The 14,029-nt window shown below is 42.9% G+C and overlaps 1 protein-coding gene across 11 annotated transcripts in view; it reads right to left on the bottom strand.

Annotated features, from left to right (window-relative positions):
• The window catches only part of LOC110505844 (DNA (cytosine-5)-methyltransferase 3A), a 62,022-nt gene extending 55,677 nt beyond the window's left edge, over window positions 1-6,345 (bottom strand). For 6 of the 11 annotated variants that reach the window (XR_016492054.1, XR_016492055.1, XM_036962603.2 and 3 more), the window contains exons 1-3: window positions 6,172-6,345; window positions 4,402-4,607; window positions 1,302-1,412 (exon numbers count right to left, since the gene is read on the bottom strand). Coding sequence is in view for 7 of the 11 variants with exons in the window: in XM_036962603.2 (XP_036818498.2) it covers window positions 1,302-1,412; window positions 4,402-4,485 (195 nt within the window). In the remaining 4 variants the exon portion in view is untranslated. The remainder of the gene's footprint in view (window positions 1-1,301; window positions 1,413-4,401; window positions 4,608-6,171) is intronic. The other 5 variants (XR_016492056.1, XM_036962607.2, XM_090221283.1 and 2 more) reach the window with 2 other exon arrangements.
• Between the last annotated feature and the right edge of the window lie 7,684 nt (window positions 6,346-14,029).

The following is a 14,029-nucleotide window of genomic DNA, read 5'->3' as shown; positions in this document are numbered from 1 at the left end:
TCAACTTGGGTTAGCTAACACAACAGAAGTGATGGTTGCTGATAATGGGCCTCTGTACGCCTATGAGATATTTCATTAAAAAATTGATTGATCAGCTGAATTCCCGTAGCTAATTGGTCAGTTTCAGTGAGATGAACTCCCCTGGCTAATTGGTCAGTTTCAGTGAGATGAACTCCACTAGCTAATTGGTCAGTTTCAGTGAGATGAACTCCACTAGCTAATTGGTCAGTTTCAGTGAGATGAACTCCACTAGCTAATTGGTCAGTTTCAGTGAGGTGAACTCCACTAGCTAATTGGTCAGTTTCAGTGAGGTGAACTCCACTAGCTAATTGGTCAGTTTCTGTGAGGTGAACTCCACTAGCTAATTGGTCAGTTTCAGTGAGGTGAACTCCACTAGCTAATTGGTCAGTTTCAGTGAGGTGAACTCCACTAGCTAATTGGTCAGTTTCAGTGAGGTGAACTCCACTAGCTAATTGGTCAGTTTCAGTGAGGTGAACTCCACTAGCTAATTGGTCAGTTTCAGTGAGGTGAACTCCACTAGCTAATTGGTCAGTTTCAGTGAGGTGAACTCCACTAGCTAATTGGTCAGTTTCAGTGAGGTGAACTCCACTAGCTAATTGGTCAGTTTCAGTGAGGTGAACTCCACTAGCTAATTGGTCAGTTTCAGTGAGGTGAACTCCACTAGTTAATTGGTCAGTTTCAGTGAGGTGAACTCCACTAGCTAATTGGTCAGTTTCAGTGAGGTGAACTCCACTAGCTAATTGGTCAGTTTCAGTGAGGTGAACTCCACTAGCTAATTGGTCAGTTTCAGTGAGGTGAACTCCACTAGCTAATTGGTCAGTTTCAGTGAGGTGAACTGGTTGAAGTGCTTCCATTACCCATTTAGAAAAATAGCTAATTAATAAATTTACGACAGCCTATATGCCCTTCACCTATCTGTTTCATGTCTCAAGTAGTCCGTGAAAGCCAGCATGGATAAAATGCAATAATTAACTAATAATATTCTAATAATTCTCATGTGCCAACTTATCGCCTCGGTGAAACTTTCACTCCTGTAGAATTTAAATAATTGGATGACGAAACTCGCAAGAGAACAATTTCCAATGACAACTTTGTGAGTCACACAGCCTCCGACAGTGTTTCCCCTACCACAAATGGTTTATATCTGCTATTTTTACAATAAACCTACAATGTGTGTATAGCCTTCAGTTCTGCATGACACCGTTTCTGACACTGTTTGTTTGTTTATTGATGGTTGTGAAAAAGTCCAATGAAGATATTATTACAAATGATCTACTTACAGCGATCTGCTTGTGTTTTCTCCCAGCAGGCCGGCCCTCTTTACAGCTGGTGTTGCTTTTAGAGGATTTCTCTTCTGGTGCCAGCTCTTTGTCCAGTATCGTGCTCTCCCTCTATCAAACAATCACACAACACAATATTATCAATCTCATATGAATCAGGTAGAATCACAAATTCATAAACCAACCATATTCAAAATGTGACATCAGTCCCCACAACGTTGACCCTAAAATTGTACCCTGAATTCCCTTTATAGCTCTACTATAAACATTCCAAGTTTTCACAACCTCACATGAACAGTTTAGAATCGCAAGTTGACAGGAAATGCATAGTAAGCATCACCCATAGGATTGACAGGCAGTTTGAATGTGTAATGTGATTCTAATTGTAGTTTAACAGTATACAGTATTTATCCATTCCAACTGTTGAGCAGTTTAAGGTCTCTCAATAGGTCTCCATCCTATTCCTCTTTAGGATGAAGACAATAGGACACATGGGATGTGAATGTCTCTTTGAGAGCAGGACAGTACAGAGCCTGACCTCACCCAGACACATTCCCTAATGACACTGTTACAAAGACACTGTGTGTGTGTGTGTGTGTGTGTGTGTGTGTGTGTGTGTGTGTGTGTGTCTGTGTGTAGACCCCATCCAGCACATTGCCTTTGATTAATAAAACTGAGTCCACCCCGATGCAGCACCCCTGGGGTTTTCTGTCCACCTCGATGCAGCATCCCTGGGGTTTTCTGTCTACCTCGATGCAGCACCCCTGGGGTTTTCTGTCTACCTCGATGCAGCACACCTGGGGTTTTCTGTCTACCTCGATGCAGCACCCCTGGGGTTTTCTGTCTACCTCGATGCAGTGCCCCTGGGGTTTTCTGTCTACCCCGATGCAGCACCCCTGGGGTTTTCTGTCTACCTCGATGCAGTGCCCCTGGGGTTTTCTGTCTACCTCGATGCAGCGCCCCTGGGGTTTTCTGTCTACCTCGATGCAGCACCCCTGGGGTTTTCTGTCTACCTCGATGCAGCACCCCTGGGGTTTTCTGTCCACCTCGATGCAGCACCCCTGGGGTTTTCTGTCCACCTCGATGCAGCACCCCTGGGGTTGATGGAACATATGATAATACTAATGTAGTTGCTTCTATAAAACGTCTCAGACTGCTGATTTAGAATCTGTTTAGCCTTTTAGATGATAATGAAGAAGGTGATATGGACCTGGAGGACCTGATCTTCGATCAGCACTCCAACTAAGACTATTTTGTGAATGTAGGCCACCGGGGTTCAATAGCGACTGAATAACATGTACTGACTGAGTGTCTTACTGAGTCTGTTGTGGGGCTATGAAGGGAGACAAGCTTGAACAATTAATTGAGGCAGATCAAATCCTGCTTAGCAACCAGCTATAAGCATCACGAGGAGGGAGCTACTGGGAGCTGCTGATGACAAACAGTCTGGACTTTTTAAAGGCAGTCTTATAAGCAGTTATATTATGCAGGCACATTATTGGTAGTAAATCTACAGTAGTATCTAGTACGTGGATCCACTGAGCTAAAATCATTCACGTAATCTTCCAAATCTAATCTCCTCCTTATATAAGATTAATACGATTATCTGACTGTACATTTTCATTATCTGTTGTTTATTTCTCCAGTAGTGATTTCCCTTCTCCTTTCTAGAGCTACGTCCCAAATGGCACCCTATTCTCTACAAAGTGCAAAGAACCCTACCGTGCACTACGGTATATGTTTTACTCCATGTGTAACTCTGTGTTGTTGTATCTGTCGAACTGCTTTGCTTTATCTTGGCCAGGTCGCAATTGTAAATGAGAACTTGTTCTCAACTTGCCTACCTGGTTAAATAAAGGTAAAATAAAAAATAAAAAATAAATATAGAGAATAGAGTGCCATTTGGGACAAACTACTAGTGCCTGGTTTAGCCTGGCTCCACCACAGGCGTATTGGTACTGCGTGGCCTCTCTGAGTGCTACTCTATACAGGATGAGCAGAGAGAGACCGAGACGAGAGAGCGACAGAGAGTCAGTCTACTCTCTGTCTCTACAGACGTGTGGTGTCATGTGATGTGAAGAGCTCCTGGCTCCAGCCATGCTTCAAGCTCGCCAAACCCCATGTCACCAAAGGAGCGTGGAAACGAGGTAACCGCAAGGGCAGAATTCTAGAATACGGAATGTTTTATATGCTGCCCTAAATCATGCTTCGTTTGGAGACACCGCCAGTCCAGCCCATGGACATGTCGCCTTCTATTGTATCGTCAAAATCCACAACATACCATTATAAGACATGACTAATAGACATGGAAACAATAGATGGCATAAAATACAAAGACTATTTTGTTATTGCCTTTTGTGTGAACCCTATAACACACTCTGGCACTATTCGATATCTCTGGCACAATTTCCGTCAGCGGTCGGTTTATTTAAGGCAATGGTTGTTGCTTAGCAACAGGACTACATTGGGCGGGCAGTGTGATGGGAGAGCGTAGTAGAGGAGAGAGAAGAGAGGAAGAGAAAGAGAGGAGGATAAATGTCCCAGTATAACACATAGGGAGAGCAGTTTGAGCAGCAACTGGCTGGCTGGCACAGCATTAGATATAACAGCCAACGCCCCACGTAACAGTAAGAAAACACTGAAAACACCATTCTAACAGGCACAATGAGAGAGAACACAATCATTTTGTTATCAATAATGTAATGCAATTGATCAAATGTATTTATAAAGCCCCTTTCACGGCAGCAGTTGTTACTGTTGTTAATGTGGCTAATGGGTGTCTAACTTACAGTAGCCCAGCATGACATGTTATGATGTTTATAGTATAACTGTACAGAGCATAGATTCATTTGAATCCTTACATACAATGGAAACATCTGGTGGATCAACCTGCTTTATGTTTATTTTCGTATGGAAATTATGGAAATGGTAATCAATTACACAGTGGTTCAGATAAATAATGCAAAATAACTCAATGATAAGATCTCTGATCAATATGGGTATATCATGTTATAATAACATTGTAAAACACACTGTTATAAACGTATTAACACAGTAACAAAATGTTACAGTGTTTTAATGACAGTAGTTTGTTTCTCACCATTCTGTTCCCAGGTGCATCGCAGGTGTAGTCTAAGCTTTGGAATGCAGCGGTGTTGTTGGTGGCAACAGTGTTGGACGGCATCGCCAAGAGTGCAAATCGTACGGATGATATTCTCAATGGAAAACAGAAGAAGCTTCAAAATATGAGAAATAAAATCAAAGGAACAAAAAAAATGACGATCCTTCAATGAACCTTCGATGATCCTGCAAAACGAAGAACAACAAATGTAATCATGCACGCTGAAAAACTGTACATCCAACTATTTATTATTATAATAGTATATTTATTATTACATTGTGATTATTCCTTCGTTTTGTGTTAAATTGAACATGATTCTAGCCTATATACCTACAGATTGGATTCAATGAATCTCAGTCTCTCTACTATGCCTGCAGTGATCTGATCAGGCAAACGCAGGGCCTACTAAGCATCAAATTGTCAACGGCTTTACATGCCGTCTACTCCAGTTGTGCCTTTACTAGTTAGAAAAACATTTTAAGCATGCTTAAATAAGTGTCAGTTCTCTCTGGTTTCTCCCGTTTCTCTCACACAATATACCACAAGTGTAGGCCTGTAGGGCTATATGGCGTTATCGAATAAACTATTACCGGTATATATGCATTATGCATATAATAATCTATATGCAGATTAGATGTTCATTATAGCCCAACACCTGTGGTCAAACGAGACACTCCTTTGCACAGACTGCTGGCTCCATGCAAGGCCTAGCCTACTAGCCTAAGCCTACTCTCTGCTATATTGAGATCCATAGCTAGCCATGTGCACTTATAAATACAGTATCAATGTTGATGGTCAATGTTATACTTTTCATAGATTTTTCCAGAAGGCTTGTAATATAGGCCTAGTCTTGATATAGGCTAAACGTCCTTGGTGTTTTTTGTTATTGCCCTCATTTTCACTAGTTAGTACTACACTACCGTCTACCGATAACTGCCGGAGGTAAAGTGCTCGAGCCACACGTTCACCCACGCGCACAGACAGACTTTCTGACACATTGATACAAATGTTGCATTAATGCGTCATTGGGGACATTTGAATGATAGTTCAAATCAATCTAAACATATTGGTAAATGTAGCATATCACTGTCGTTCAAGTGTAAATGCATGTTTCCATTTGTTCGTGGGAAGAAAACAATGTTGCGGGAAATGATATTGCAGCTACAAAACGTGTTACTTTTTAAATGTATATATATATATATTTGTGTGTGTGAATACAATGTCACCTACTGTTCCATTGTCAGCAAAAATCACAAATATGATGCATTATAACAATTCTGATTGAATTAACGACTTTATCTATGAACACATGGCTGGCGGTCCACTGCATTTGTCAGTTGCAGGCTTAAATTACCAAATTGTACACGTATTTGAAGGGGAAATCAGCATCTAACCCGGTGGGACTGTACCGCGTTTATAGGCCACAACCATTTGATGGACAAAACCCCGTTATTTTCAGACGGGCGTGTATTCTGTAGAAACAATCGCCTTTCTGTATGTACAAATACGCGGTCACCAAGTTCAACTGAGTATCGCAATGTCTAATCACAAGTCAGTCATCACATATCTGCAAAAGCACAAAAAGGAATACTGTTTCCCACCACCACCACCACGATCGAATGCAGCCAGTCTTCCTTCCGTTCTAAGGGATCTCACTGACTGTGTGTGTTCCGATAAAGGTTAGCCCTACAGAGGGTTTGGTAATAACGGGCTATGGTTTTTAAACGAGTGAATCACGGTGTTCATTACCCGTTTTGCCAAGTCCCAGGCCAGACCCTTTTTGTTGTCGCTTGCTCCCGGATCCTCCTTCTTCTTCTCTCCCCGTCCTCCACCACACCAGCCGGCCAGCACTCCGCCAGATGCTCGGCTCACACTGCAGGGGCCAGCGGACCGATAGTGTCTCCACTAGGTCCTAAAGGTAGTGCTGTAACGGCTGCTGCTTCATTGCCATTATGCTAGAATTTATCCACAATATATTTAATTACTGTTTCAAAATCCGGTTAAACTCAAATAATTGTTTAATTTCTGTGTCAAATATTCAAATAGCCAAAAAGGTTCAGAGTGTTGCATACAACAGACCACATAGCTGGCAATAGGCCTACATGCAGGTCTATTTCACACTGGTGGCCCTAGGTCAAGGGTCAAACCTCTGGCCATAAACATGAAAATAAACATATAAGAGAGAAATAAAACAATATTACTAAGAATGAATCAAACCCAATAGCTAATAAATAAGCCTGCAGTCTGCATTGTGTTTATAGTGATTACATAATAATGAATCTTCTGGGAAGGCTTTCCACTAGATTTTGGAACACTGCTGTGGGGACTTGCTTCCATTCAGCCACAAGAGCATTTAGGCCTGGCTCGTAGTCGGCGTTCCAATTCATCCCAAAGGTGTTTGATGGGGTTGAGGTCAGGGCTCTGTACAAGCCAGTCAAACCATTTTTGGATGAACCTCGCTTTTGCACGGGGGCATTGTCATGCTGAAACAAGAAAAGGCCTTCCCCAAACTGTTTACACAAAGTTGGACGCACAGAATGATATAGGATGTCATCGAATGCTGTAGCGTTAAGATTTCCCTTCACTGGAACTAAGGGGCCCGAACCATAAAAAACAGCCCGTACCATTATTCCTCCTCCACCAAACGTTACAGTTGGCACTATGCATTCGGGCAGGTAGCATTCTCCTGCCATCCGCCAAACCCAGATTTGTCCGTTGGACTGCCAGATAGTGAAGCGTGATTCATAACTCCAGAAAACGCATTTCCACTGCTCCAGAGTCCAATGGCAGCGAGCTTTACACCACTCCAGCTGACGCTTGGCATTGAGCATGGTGATCTAACATGCTGACCACACTGCCCGCGTCGCTTGCGCAAGCATCACAAAATAAATGTACACATACATGTTATTCAACAATTTCACCCACACTGCTCGCGCGCGTCTGCCTAGCCAGGCGCTAAAATAGAACTTGGCTGTATTTGTGACGCTTGACACGCTGCAAGTCCACCTCTCCCATCTCCTCATTAGTTTTTAGAAGCATATACCCACGTGGTGATTGAAAATGAACTGAGGTTCACACTCAGTCCAGTTGGTGGTGGTAATGCACCTTAAAGTTGGTTGCCAATCGCCATATAAAGTCCAAAGAAGAAGAAGAAGCCTGAAGGAGGAGAGGTTACGAGAAACAAACTTGGTTTTCATTTTTATCTGTGGATTCATTGTCAGAGTAGAGGACCTTGTGCATTTCAGGTAAAATAACAACCCAATGTATATATCTCAGCCTCCAGTATTTATGCTGCAGTAGTTTGTGTCGGGGGGGCTAGGGTCAGTTTGTTATATCTGGAGTACTTCTCCTGTCCTATTCGGTGTCCTGTGTGAATCTAAGTGTGCGTTCTCTAATTCTCTCCTTCTCTCTTTCTTTCTCTCTCTCGGAGGACCTGAGCCCTTGGACCATGCCCCAGGACTACCTGACATGATGACTCCTTGCTGTCCCCAGTCCACCTGGCCGTGCTGCTGCTCCAGTTTCAACTGACCTGAGCCCTAGGACCATGCCCCAGGACTACCTGACATGATGACTCCTTGCTGTCCCCAGTCCACCTGACCGTGCTGCTGCTCCAGTTTCAACTGTTCTGCCTTATTATTATTCGACCATGCTGGTCATTTATGAACATTTGAACATCTTGGCCATGTTCTGTTATAATCTCCACCCGGCACTGCCAGAAGAGGACTGGCCACCCCACATAGCCTGGTTCCTCTCTAGGTTTCTTCCTAGGTTTTGGCCTTTCTAGGGAGTTTTTCCTAGCCACCGTGCTTCTACACCTGCATTGCTTGCTGTTTGGGGTTTAAGGCTGGGTTTCTGTACAGCACTTTGAGATATCAGCTGATGTACGAAGGGCTATATAAATACATTTGATTTGATTTGATTTGATATATCCCAGGACAAATTAGCTAGCAACAGCAAGCAAGCTAGCTATATTGTCATAAATATTTCATGCTTTTTGACCTGTCCCCAAATTAATAAAGTTGGTTCAGAGTTCATTTTGATTTTTAAATCTGCGTGTCCTGATCGAGTCTGGTACGGATGGACAAAATCAACATGCGCGCGTAGGCACATGCGCGAGTGGTGTGATCAGCATGTTAGGCTTGTGTGCGGCTACTCGGCCATGGAAACCCATTTCATGAAGCTCCCTACAAACAGTTATTGTGCTGACGTTGCTTCCAGAGGCAGTTTGGAACTCAGTAGTGAGTGTTGCAACCGACTCTTCAGCACTCAACGTTTCCACTTCACAATAACAACACTTACAGTTGACCGGGGCAGCTCTAGCAGGGCAGACATTTGACAAACTGACTTGTTGGAAAGGTGGTATCCTATAACGGTTCCATGTTGAAAGTCACTGAGCTCTTCAGTAAGGCCATTCTACTGCAAATGTTTGTCTATGGAGATTGCATGGCTGTGTGCTAGATTTTATACACCTGTCAGCAACGGGTGTGGCTGAAATAGCCGAATCCACTCATTTGAAGGGGAGTCCACATACTTTTGTAAATTTCGTGTACGTCCTGCCTGCTGCTTCAGAGTATGTCATTGTCAGGAGTATAGTGCCAGAGGCTCTAGAGGCTCTTACAAGCACAAACAGAACAAAACCCTGGGGATCAGACAGGCTACAGATATTTAAGGGGGAGGAGGGATGGGAGGGGGAAGGGGGATAGAGGGGAAGGGAGACAGGGAGGGAGAGGGAGGGGAGACAGGGAGGGAGAAAGGGGAGGGAGGGAGAGCGAGAGAAGGAGGGGGAGGGAGAGAGAGATCGAGGGAGGGAGGGGTGAGAGACAGAGAAGTGAGAGGGGGGGCAGAGAGAGAGACAGAGAAAGAGAGGGGAGTGAGAAAGAGAGGCAGAACGAGTGAGAGAAAGGGAGAGTGAGGGAAGAGGGGGTGAGAGAGGGGATGGGGAGAGGCAGCGAGTGGGAGGGAGGGAGGGAGGAAAAGAGAGAGAGATCCAGATAGAGGGGGGGCAGGCTGATGTGGTTCAGTGAGCTTGAAGCATGGCTGGAGCCAGGAGCTCTTCACATCACATGACACCACACGTCTGTAGAGACAGAGAGTAGACTGACTCTCTGTCTCTCTCTCTCGTCTGTAGACTGAATATCTCGGTCTCTCTCTGGTCAAATGTCATATTATGTATATATACGGTGTTATAACGACGTGCAAATAGTTAAAATACAAAAAGGAAAATAAATAAACATAAATAAGGGTTGTATTTACAATGCTGTTTTTTCTTCACTGGTTGTCCTTTTCTTGTGGCAACAGGACAACACACCTTGCTGCTGTGTTTGCACACAGCAAGGTATTTCACCCAGTAGGAGTTGATCAAAATTGGATTTGTTTTGGAATTTTTTGTGGATCTGTGTAATCTGAGGGGAATATGTGTCTCTAATATGGTCATACATTTGGCAGGAGGTTAGGAAGTGCAGCTCAGTTTCCAACTCATTGTGTGGGCAGTGTGCACATAGCCTGTCTTCTCTTGAGAGCCAGGTCTTTCTCTTGTCTGTAGAGTAGACTGAATCTCTCAGTACCTCTCTTGTTTGTAGAGTAGACTGAATCTCTCAGTCCCTCTCTTGTCTGTAGAGTAGACTGAATCTCTGTCCCTCTCTTGTCTGTAGATTAGACTGAATCTCTCAGTCCCTCTCTTGTCTGTAGAGTAGACTGAATCTCTGTCCCTCTCTTGTTTGTAGAGTAGACTGAATCTCTGTCCCTCTCTTGTCTGTAGAGTAGACTGAATCTCTGGCCCTCTCTTGTCTGTAGAGTAGACTGAATCTCTGTCCCTCTCTTGTCTGTAGAGTAGACTGAATCTCTCAGTCCCTCTCTTGTCTGTAGAGTAGACTGAATCTCTGGCCCTCTCTTGTTTGTAGAGTAGACTGAATCTCTGTCCCTCTCTTGTCTGTAGAGTAGACTGAATCTCTCAGTCCCTCTCTTGTCTGTAGAGTAGACTGAATCTCTGTCCCTCTCTTGTCTGTAGAGTAGACTGAATCTCTGTCCCTCTCTTGTCTGTAGAGTAGACTGAATCTCTGTCCCTCTCTTGTCTGTAGAGTAGACTGAATCTCTGTCCCTCTCTTGTCTGTAGAGTAGACTGAATCTCTGTCCCTCTCTTGTCTGTAGAGTAGACTGAAACTATGTCCCTCTCGCGTGGTCAGGTTCAGTCAAGGACAGAAGCATGATGACACAACCCAACAAAGAGGAAGAGGGAGAGAGAGAGAGAGAAAGAGGGAAAGCAGAAGGAGAGGAGAGCAGGAGCTGTGTCTGGGGCTGCTCTCACTGACCCTCACACAGACAGATGGGTGGACGGACGGAAGGACAATGCACATACACAAGCACACAAACATATTATTTGCCTGGTATGATTAGGGCCCTGTGTTTTGGACAATCATTTGACAGGACCTGGATTTGAACCTTTATATAAATATTATTCATAAAAAAAGTCCCCTTTCTTTTTATGGCAGATGATCCAGCACCATACAGAGACAATTGCTTACATTTTTGGTGTAATTCTCATTTCTGGAAAAGGCTAAAAATAGAGGTTAAAATCTAGGTCATGCGACATGATAGTCTAAAACACAGGGTCATAGTTATGATTACAGTTATGCAAACATCAGGAGATAGTATTTGTGATTGCAGGATATATGACTCCCTGCGGGCCAATGGCAATCTTATCCGATAGCGGGGAGTTGTTTCCCAGAAAAAATAACCACTCAATTACTTGAGTGGTTATTTGAGTGGTTATTTGAGTGGTTATTTTATATATATATATATATGTATATAATTTTTTTCAAATTTAACACAAATTCTTATTTACAATGACGGCCTACCCTGGCAAAACCCTAACCGACGCTGGGCAAATTGTGCGCCACTCTGTGGGACCCCGAATCACGGCCGGTTGTGATAGAACCTGGAATCGAACCAGGGTCTGTAGTGATAACTCTAGCACTGAGATGCAGTGCCGTAGACCGCTGCGCCACTCGGGTGCCCCTAAACTGTAAAGTTATGACAGTCACATTTCTTTCAAGGCCATATTCAACAGGACAGTACACACAGTGCCTTCAGAAAGCACATCAGTATTTCATCTACATAAACATTCACAGCCCTTTACTATGACACTCCAAATTGAGCTCAGGTGCATCCTATTCCATTGACATCTGATTAATTTAGCAGACACTCTTATCTAGAACGACTTACAGTGTTGAGTGTCTACTTTTTCGTAGTCCTTTGATCCTCCTTGAGATGTCACTACAACTAGATTGGAATCCACCTGTGGCCATTTGGACATGTTTTTAGAAAGAAACACACCTGTCTATATAAGGTCCTACAGGTGACAGTGCATGTCAGAGCAGAAACTATATAATGAAGTCCAAGGACCCGTCTGTAGATCTCTGAGATAGAATTGTGATGAGGCATATATCTGGGGGAGGGTAGAAAACTATTTCTAGTGTTGAAAGTTTCCAAGAGCACAGTGCACAACACATCTTCGGGAGATGGAAAAAATATGGAACTTCCCAGACTCTGCTTAGAGCTGCCCATCCGACCAAACTGAACCACAGGGCAAGAAGGACCTTGGTCAGGGAGATGACCCAGAACCCAATGACCACTCTGACAGAACTACAGAGTTCCTTGGCTGAGATGGGAGAACCTGCCAGAAGGACAACAGTCTCTACAGCACTTCACCAATCTGGGCTTCATGGGAGAGTGGCCAGACTGAAGCCACTCCGGCAAAAAATGCACAACAGCATGCCTAGAGATAGCAAAAAGTCACATGAAAGACTTTGTGATCAGAAGGCAAAAGATTATGTTGTCTGATGAGACAAAAATTGAACGCTTTGAAAAGTGTTATGTCTGGAGAAAACCAGGCACAACTCATCACCCGTCTAACATAGCATCATGCTATGCTTTCCAGCAGCAGGGACGGGGAGACTGGTAAGATATGCAAGTAAGAATGGGAGAATATCTCCAAATCCAGATGTGCAAAGCTGATACAGACATACACCCAAGACGACTCAATGCTGAAATTGCCGCCAAAGGTCGAATAAGTCAAGGGGTATGAAAACTTTCTGAAGGCACTGTCTGAAGTTCAAACGATAACAGACTAAATACTGTTTGGAAAAAAGGCATCACATCACATCAACGCATATCAAGTTTTTAAATATTTTAATACATTTCACAATTGATTCATTGTATTTACAAAAGACAGTGGTCATGTGACATAAAACCATGTTTTTAAAATTAACATGAGAAACAAATGAATACCAGAAGCATATCAGTATATAACACATAGAAAGATAAATAACATTTCGGGAAGCTTATGGTTTGTCATTTTGCCATTTTCTCTCTGCAAACAATAAAACAATCATAATGTGCCGTATGTACCTTTCTATTGCCTCTGTTGGCTAGAAGGAAATCATTCTAGAATGGTTGGTAGCTCTAGAATGGTTGGGAGTTCTTGAACGAGTGGTACTGTAGCTCTAGAACAGTTTGTAACTATAACTGTTTATGGCTCTAGAACTGTTGGTATCTCTAGAACAGTTTGTAGCTCTAGAACTGTTGGTAGCTCTAGAACAGTTTGTAGTTCTAGAACTGTTGGTAGCTCTAGAACAGTTTGTAGCTCTAGAACAGTTTGTAGCTCTAGAACAGTTTGTAGCTCTAGAACTGTTGGTAGCTCTAGAACAGTTTGTAGCTCTAGAACAGTTTGTAGCTCTAGAACTGTTGGTAGCTCTAGAACAGTTTGTAGCTCTAGAACAGTTTGTAGCTCAAGAACTGTTACTGGTTCTAGAACTGTTGGGGGTTCTACATTTTAAGGAAGACCAAGTAAATGTATGGCCGGGATTTTATCATGCAAAATATGGACATCAACAACAGCAACATATGGAATGTAGTTATATCTGTATATTGACACACAAAGTCTGCATTTTTGGCACAAATGTAAAGGCTGAACAAAAGTACTCTACTTTTCCTCCGGAACAACAATAAATAAATCCTATTTTTCCACAAGGTAACTGACTGAGACTAAAACTCCTACTTAAAAGGCTGATTGATATTCTTATATCTGCATGAATGGGTTTTTGACTTTATTCAGCACTTTATACAGAACATCTAGGCAGTAGGCACAAACTCAAATCATAATATTGCATTCCTATCTGTGAGCGGAGTGAAGAGGGAAAACAATATCTGACTTTTCAAAAGGTTTTATCTCAGCACTTTCCTTAGATCTTGAATGTACAGTACCAGTCAAAGGCTTGGACACACCTACTCATTCAAGGGTTTTTCTTCATTTTTATTATTTTCTACATTGTAGAATAATAGTGAAGTCATCAAATCTATAAAATAACACATATAGAATCATGTAGTAACCAAAAAAGTGTTAAATGAAAATATATTTGAGATTCTTCAAAGTAGCCACCTTTTGCCTTGATGACAGCTTTGCACACACAGGTGTTTGTGGATGCTATGTCATCTGATGCAGCACCATCACTCTCCTTCTTGGTCGAATAGCCCTTACACAGCCTGGAGGTGTGTTGGGTCATTTTCCTGTTGAAAAATAAATGATAGTCCCACTAAGCGCAAACCAGAT

Source organism: Oncorhynchus mykiss, chromosome 25 (genome assembly GCF_057628025.1).
Source record: "Oncorhynchus mykiss isolate SJ-2025 chromosome 25, ASM5762802v1, whole genome shotgun sequence".
In the NCBI taxonomy this organism is placed as follows: domain Eukaryota; kingdom Metazoa; phylum Chordata; class Actinopteri; order Salmoniformes; family Salmonidae; genus Oncorhynchus; species Oncorhynchus mykiss.
Note: the sequence above shows the minus strand (reverse complement) of the source record. Positions and strands in the feature narration are given on the sequence as shown.